Source organism: Octodon degus, unplaced genomic scaffold (assembly GCF_000260255.1).
Source record: "Octodon degus isolate 3935 unplaced genomic scaffold, OctDeg1.0 scaffold00102, whole genome shotgun sequence".
Taxonomy (NCBI): Eukaryota; Metazoa; Chordata; class Mammalia; order Rodentia; family Octodontidae; genus Octodon; species Octodon degus.
In genome coordinates this window covers 4510621-4518220 of record NW_004524678.1, presented here as the reverse complement: position 1 = coordinate 4518220, position 7600 = coordinate 4510621, and the positions used below count along the sequence as shown (strand labels likewise).

Genomic DNA, 7600 nt, shown 5'->3' with positions numbered 1-7600 from the left:
TTTTACTACATAGCTTGGACTTGTAGTGATCCTCCTGTTTTCAGCCTCCCAAGTGCTGGGATTATAGGTGCATGCCACCAGGCCCAGTCTATGGGTGACCCTTTATGGGAAAGTGTTTTCTACTATCAGATGAATTCGTCTTTGGTGCCTTTTTCTACATTACATAGAGGCTGCAATGCATATTCATCAGTGCTCCTAATTTATGAAGACAACAGACAGCAGTCTACATTTCAAGGAAAAATTGAGTCTAACCTGCTGAAACTGATGTTCAAGGCCTTTTATAACAAATTCAATCTGCATTTTTACTACTACCTTCTCTTTAAATATCACACTTATACTATACTGCACTTCAAACACAATCAGATTTTCCTGCTTCACTGCATATACAACCTTTCTTATTCTCTAAGAACACATTGTCAGCACTGGCTCCACCTACCGAAGACTCACTGAACCTTTCACTACCCTGCAAGACTCCACTTCTTCTAACTTTACTTTTTCTATTACAAAGTTATTACTTTAGAAGACATTCACACAAGCTGTCTTATCTAATGTTAAGGGGATACAGGTAAACGTCTACAAAGCCACTACATTTCCTTAAAGCAAGAACGTAATTCATCCTCTAAGCCCTATAATAATATATATATATTTTTTGGCTGGCTCAGGCTGCCTTAAGGGTGGGTCTGGTAAGGTAGGTGGAGCTGGGTATTGAACCATGGCATCTGCACCTGATTGTGTTTGCATGAGCAGGTACTTAAGCAAGTGAGCAAACTGGCAGGGCCCCCTAAGCCCTATAATAATAAAGGTTCCAATTAGGGCTACATACTAAATCTATTTATAGCTCCTCCATGAGGAATTAAAGAATTTTCACAAAGCTTAAAATGTAATAGGACTAGCAAAAAATGGCTTCTTTTTCCCCTTTTGAGTTATTTACCCAGATCACAGTATCTAGCCGTATGCACTCCACGGCTGGTGACACTGCTAGCCATACCCATAGAGGAAGTCTCAGCTACAAGACCACAACTTGGGCTACTCTGTCTTCTCAGAAGTTGGGGAGCTCTGTTATCTGAATCAGGGCAACGTTTCACTGTTGATGATTTTTCTTCATCTGGGAAGCTGTCTTCAGAATAACTATTTATCCTTGGCTAGTGATAAAAAGACAAGAAGGTAGTTTAAAAATGATAGATGAAAACTACTAACAGTAATTATTAAGTATCAAAGACTTGAGAAGGTGGGAAATATACCTTTTTTCTTCCTTTTATAGAGTTAAAATTACTGCATGAAGTAAAAATGTCAGCAATAATTTACATGTTGTCTCAACCCAACTATGAACTTTTGATTTTTTAATCAGCTCCAAATCAAAACTGGTGACTATTTTATAACTAATACATTATGTAAACAGGTCACAAAATATTTAATAACTAAAAACAAACAAGGAAAATAAGTACAAGTATGCTGAGATGTCAAACTGTAGTAATAAATGAGGGTGACACATGATGAACTATTTCCCTTCTATGTGCTCAAGTATTTTCTCAAATGAGCAATAACTTATTTATTTTTCTTGTAGCTATTAAAACATTTTATTTTTTCTGAAATATTCTTTATTATATATTTTTTATCTTCAGATTCTTGTGCAGAAAATTTTATCCATTTAGAATACATTTAAGAAAATTCTGAATAAAGTTATTTTTTAGAATTTAATTATTTAGAAAAATATTTACTGTTCTGTTCAAAGTAAAATAGCTCACCTTAGGAGGTAGGGGAGGTGGTATTGCACGTTTTGAGGTTGATCTAATACAAAGAAAAAAAAAACAGTTTAGATAGTGATAAATACATAAAATAAAGACAATATTTAAATATAAGCTAATAATCTGTTCAGAGGAAAAGACACATATATTATGATACAAAACATAAAACGTTTAGGAAGACCTAAGACCTTATATTGTTAGGTTGTCTTAGTAGTCATATAGAGATTTCATAAAGTGGACAGAAGGTCTTTTTTTACTTAACAGTTATGTTTGATGGATTTAGATATAATGGAGTTACTACTCTGCCATAAAGGAAGATAAATCAGTCATTTAAAGCGAAATAGATGTATCTTGCGATCATAATGGTAGGTGAAATAAATCAAGACACGCAAGCTTCAATATCACATGGTTTTTCTTACATGAGAAACTCAAAGTACAAACAAATTAAAGAGCAAATTAAAAGATAGATAATAGGAAACAGATTTTTTCCAATGGGATTAAGAGGTGGAGGGAGGGGCTGGGGAGATGGCTCAGTGGAATAAGTGCTTCCCTGGCAAGCGCAAGGGCCTGAGTTCAATCCCTGGTTCAGCAAAAAAAAAAAAAAAAAAAGAGATGGAGGGAAGAGGAAAAAAGGGGATACAAAGGAGATAAAAAGAATTACGATGTATTATGTACATGTATTAACCTGCCACAATGAATGTGATGATTATGTACTGGAAGCATACCCTAACAAAATTAAAAAAAAATTGACTTTATAGTTATGTTTGATTTAACTTGTAATAAAAACTAAAACTTGCTAGTAAAAAATAAGTTCACGTAGGAGAATAGCTAAGTGAGAAAAAAAGTACTCAGCAAGGGCAGTGCCCTGAGTTCAATCACCAACACCAAATAAAACAAAACAAAAAATATATACATAATTCAGGTCAAAATCTGTACATTATATTGGTGTGCTACTCATTACATTTAAAAACTTTATAAAAAAGGATTTTGCTACCTAATTTCAAATTTACTGTAGAAAACAATAGCTCAAGTTATTATTTTTAAAAAGTTTATTTGTTAAATAAATGAAATGAGCTTCACTATAAAGGAATACTACTGAGTGCTACAAAAGTAGCACCTTGGGGCCAGGGAGATAGCTCAGCAGAATAAGCACTTGCTTGGCAAGCACAGGGTCCTGAGTTCAATCTCTCGTACCACACATACACAAAAAAGCACATAATATGATGTTAATTGTTCTTGTACATTTTAAGATAAAAATTTGACAACAAACTTCAGTTTTATTTAAAGCAAGGAGCTACTGACTTATTATGACTTATTCCCTAGTAATTGTTTTCCTCTTTTTGCATGTGTGTCTGAATTCTCTTTGATGCTTTTATGTATTAACAGTATAACAAATGTCTGCAATGTTGTAAAAAATCATTATGCTATGTATATATACTCAGAATATACCTAATACATAATTAAACAGAATGTACTTTGAGGGGCTGGTGAGATAGCTCCGCAGACTAAAGTGCCTGTGTAGGCAAGCTGTGGCAAGTGCAGGGACCGCAGTTTGACCCCTGGCACCACATGCCTTGCCAGCCCTGCCCCCATGGTGGGCTGAGCAGGGCGTAGTGATGCACGCCTGTACTTCCAGCGCTGGGGCGGCTGAAAGCAGGAGGATCACCATGAGTACAAGCTGCGTAGTGAGACCCTGCAACAACCAAATACATTAAAAAAAAAGTACTTTGAATTTAAAAACAGTTCATAATTCTAGAACTTACAGGGTCATGTGGCGATATGACCAAACCCTTTGTTACTCAAAACACACCAGACTGGTAATAATGGCATTCCCTGAGAACTTTTAGGAATAAACCCTTTAGATCTGCTAAATCAGAATTTTAATAAGATCTCCAGCAATTCAATAGGCAGATGAAAGTTTGAGGAGCACTGATCTAACACTGGTCATACAAATCTATCTACAGTTACTGCCATCAATTGGGACGCTTTTGGGATTCTTAGAAACTGCCAAACAGTAAATACTATAGTCTCTACAATGTATACAGTAGGTACAACTCTACTTATATCGTGTGAAACCAGCTGTAAACAAATATATAAACTCACAGATATGACTGTTCCAATAAGCCTTTATGACAGTACAATATGAATTTTTTTTTTGGACAGTGCAATATGAATTTTATACAATTTTCACATGAAACAAAATGAAGTTTTCATTTGACTTTTTCTTTTTCTTTTTTTTTCCTGTATTTTAGGGAAGGTTCTACAGGGTGTTCAGGGTCTCACTACTAGATTAGGCTCATAGTGATTCTCCTGTTTACAGCCTCCCAAGTGCTAAGATAATAGGCACGTGCCACTCATTGAGGCCCAGTCTCAATGAGTCTGAGTGAGCCCTGGGGGAGGGGCCAGTACGGCAGGCTCAGGGATCTAATCCTGTGCCTGCTTGCAGGCGCTTTAATCTGCCTAGCTATTTGGCTGGCCCTTCATTTGACTTTTTCAACCATAAAAAAATAAATTCTTACTGCACCAGCCCACAGGCTATGGTCTACCAACTCCGCATCCTTAGGTGAAAGGGGAGGACTTAGGAAAATCTGTATTTCTTAAGAGCTCTCTAGGTAATAGCACTGTTTAGACAGTTGAACAACTCACAGGCCCCTCACATAACTGCAAGTAAAGTCTATGACCTGGAGCAATTCCACTGGAATGATGGACTGGTGCTTTCTGATTTCCACTACAGTCTTTCCCCCCATGACATTACATGGTTCACCTTTCAATACAATATTATTATACACAATATATTCTCATTAAAACAAAAGCCAAAAACCTTAATGCTCAAAGGATGATACCATTTGGTAATAAAGTCAGAAGCTTTGCGCTGGTGGCTTTTTATTTTATTTTACTTTCGGAACCAGGGATTGAACTCAGGCCCTTGTACTTGCCAGGCAAGCGTTTATTCCATTGAGCTATCTCCTCGGCCCCCCGCTGATGGCTTTAAGAAAAAGAAGTTATTACAACAAATTACTCTTTCCCTACTAAATACTGTTTTACATAACCAAGTAAAATAGTTATTAATTAGAAAAACAAAGCAACATACTTGCTAGTATTTGCACCATCAACAAAAGGATTCCACCGTAATAAAAAGTTTGGGTCTGATGACATTCCCTGTGAAGATTAAAGATACAATTTCAACTGTAACTTTCACAGATATTAACTATCTTAATATTAACCATTATTTGTGGATACCAATCACAGAAACACTTCACTGTTCTATCATGAGTGTTAACTATCTGGGTACTCAAGACAATTTTTAAATATCCAGCTAGATTTGCTTTGTCATCTGATGTATTTAGGCCAATGGCTCCTTATCAGTTGACATGAATTTCAGAAATTCTACAAACATAGTAAACATAGTTTCAAATGTGATAAGCCCTGTTAACCAATATGCTGGTATATTCTTTTCTTTTTGGTTGGGTATCAGGAATCAAACTCAGGACTTAGAGGCTGGGAGATGGCTCAGTAGTAAGTGTTTCCCTGGCAAGTGCAAGGGCCTGAGTTCAATCCCTGGTTCTGCCAAAGAAAGGAAAAAAAAAAAAAAAAAAAAAAGAGGTATACAAACTTGGGACTTTGTCCTTGCCACACATGCGCTGTGCCACTGAACTATATCCCTGGCTCTATGCTGGTGTACTCCAAAGTAAAAATTACTTTCCATTTTTGTATTACTAATCCACTAACATGGATAACTAATAACCTATGAAACATATACAAAAGAAAAATAATTTACAAATGTTATGAATGAAAAGATCCATTAATAGAAGACTATTACTCAAAATTATATTTTTATTAATAATACAGTAGATAATAAGGTAATATCTAGGATAACCCTAACAATATTTTGCTTTATTTATTCTTTCCTTTTAGGTAAGGAAGAGGTTAACTAAATAGTTATCTCAAGTTAACACAAAATAAGAAACAGATGTGGTGGTGCACATGCGATGCCCATACTCTGGGAGGCTATAACAGGAGGGTTAGAAGTTTGAGCCCAGCCTGGGCAATTTTGCCAGTTGGGGAGATCTTGTCTCAAAAATTAAAAATTAAAGGGGAAGGACTGTAGCTTAGTGCAAATTCAGTAATTTGGGCTCACTCCCTAGTACGACGAAAAAAAGATCAATGGCTCTTTTCTGGCTGGAACCACGGAGAGTGTAGAAGAGAAGAAAAAGAAGGTTTCTGCTGTGCCAGAAATCCTTAAGAAAAAGTGAAGACATTTTGCAGATAGATGTACAGAACTGAGATCCGAATGGCTAGGATGGTAAGAAAAGCTGGCAACTTTTTTGTCCCTGCAGAGCCCAAACTGGCCTTTGTCATCTCTATCAGGAGTATCAGTGGTGTGAGCCCAAAGGTCCGCAAGTATCGCAGCTTCTTCACCTTTACCAAATGTTTAATGGTACCTTCGTTAAGTTCAACAAGGCTTCAATTAACATGCTGAGAATTGTGGAGCCTTACATTGCATGGGGGTATCTAAACCTGAAGTCAGTGAATGAACTAATATACAAGCATGGCTATGGCAAAATCAATAAGAAGTGAATTGCCTTGACAGATAATTCATTGATCGCTCGATCTCTTAGTAAGTATGGCATCATCTGCAAGGAGGATCTGATTCATGAGATCTATACTGTTGGAAAATGCTTCAGAGAGGCAAATAACTTCCTGTGGCCATTCAAGTTATCATCTCCGCGAGATGGAATGAAGAAAAAGGCCACCCATTTTGTGGAAGGTGAAGCTGGAAATAGGGAGGGCCAGATCAACAGGCTTATTAGAAGGATGAACTGGGTCGGGGAGATGGCTGAGTAAAATAAGTGCTTCCTTGGCAAGCACAAGGGCCTGAGTTCAATCCCCAGTTCTGCAAAAAAAAAAAAAAAAAAAAAAAAAAAAAAAAAAAAAAAAATCAATGGTTAAAAAATAAATTTTTTCCCTCCCTCCCTTCCTTTTTGGTGGGGCCAGGATTGAACCCAGCATTGCACACAAGCTAAACAACCAGTACTACTGAGCAACATCCTCACAAATAAGCTACTTTAAAAAAAAATAGTAAGGCAATGAAAAAAATGTATTTTCCTATGAACCTAAGAGAATCAGTAAGAAAAAGGTTGTGAGAGCTTAAAGTAAAGCATCCTGCTAAATTTTTTTTTTTTTTAATTTTTGAAAAATCTTTGTATTTATTTGGTATAGGGCCTCACTATGCAGCTCCGGGCTTACAGTGATCCTTCTGTCTCAGCCTCCCCAGCATTGCAATTACAGACGTGCAGAACCACGGCTGGTTTCAATGGCGGGCACAGCGTACATGGTATAGGGGATCGAACCTCAGTCCTTGTGCTTGCCAGGCAAGTGCTCAGACCACTGAGCTATCTTCTCAGCCTTTGTTAAAAGTTTAGTAAATTCACAGACGTTCTCTGAAAGACCCTGAGAGGTCAAAATGAATGGTGAAATAGTGGATTATACTGTACCCTCATCAAAGTTCATTTGTGAACTTTTTCAAACCACAGTACAAAAAAAATTATTAAAATTAATGCTAAAGGGCATGTTATTTTGTTTCTTAGAGTGTAACCAATACTATTTCTCAAATTTAATGTGAAAATATTTTAAAGTCACGGTCTTACCATTTCATCCCGGGCTTCTGTTTCTTTTCTCAGAGGAGGTTCAAACTGTAATTTGTCAACTGCAAAATACGTAATAGATATACACAAACTCAGTTTCTTGAAGGGCTTGTCTCGGAAATTTAATGAGACAATTGTGTACTGGCAGCAGGAGAAGGAAGAGAAAAGAGGGAACAGAAAGAAAACAATCCTATTTATTGATTTATTTTA

The 7600-nt window shown here is 36.6% G+C and overlaps 1 protein-coding gene across 1 annotated transcript in view; it reads right to left on the bottom strand.

Moving 5' to 3' along the window:
• Positions 1 to 7600, bottom strand: part of Map4k5 (mitogen-activated protein kinase kinase kinase kinase 5) — a 120204-nt gene that overhangs the window by 42921 nt on the left and 69683 nt on the right. The window contains exons 14-17 of the mRNA XM_023723751.1: positions 7394 to 7452; positions 4837 to 4904; positions 1746 to 1788; positions 932 to 1142 (exon numbers count right to left, since the gene is read on the bottom strand). Coding sequence (XP_023579519.1) covers positions 932 to 1142; positions 1746 to 1788; positions 4837 to 4904; positions 7394 to 7452 — 381 coding nt within the window. The remainder of the gene's footprint in view (positions 1 to 931; positions 1143 to 1745; positions 1789 to 4836; positions 4905 to 7393; positions 7453 to 7600) is intronic.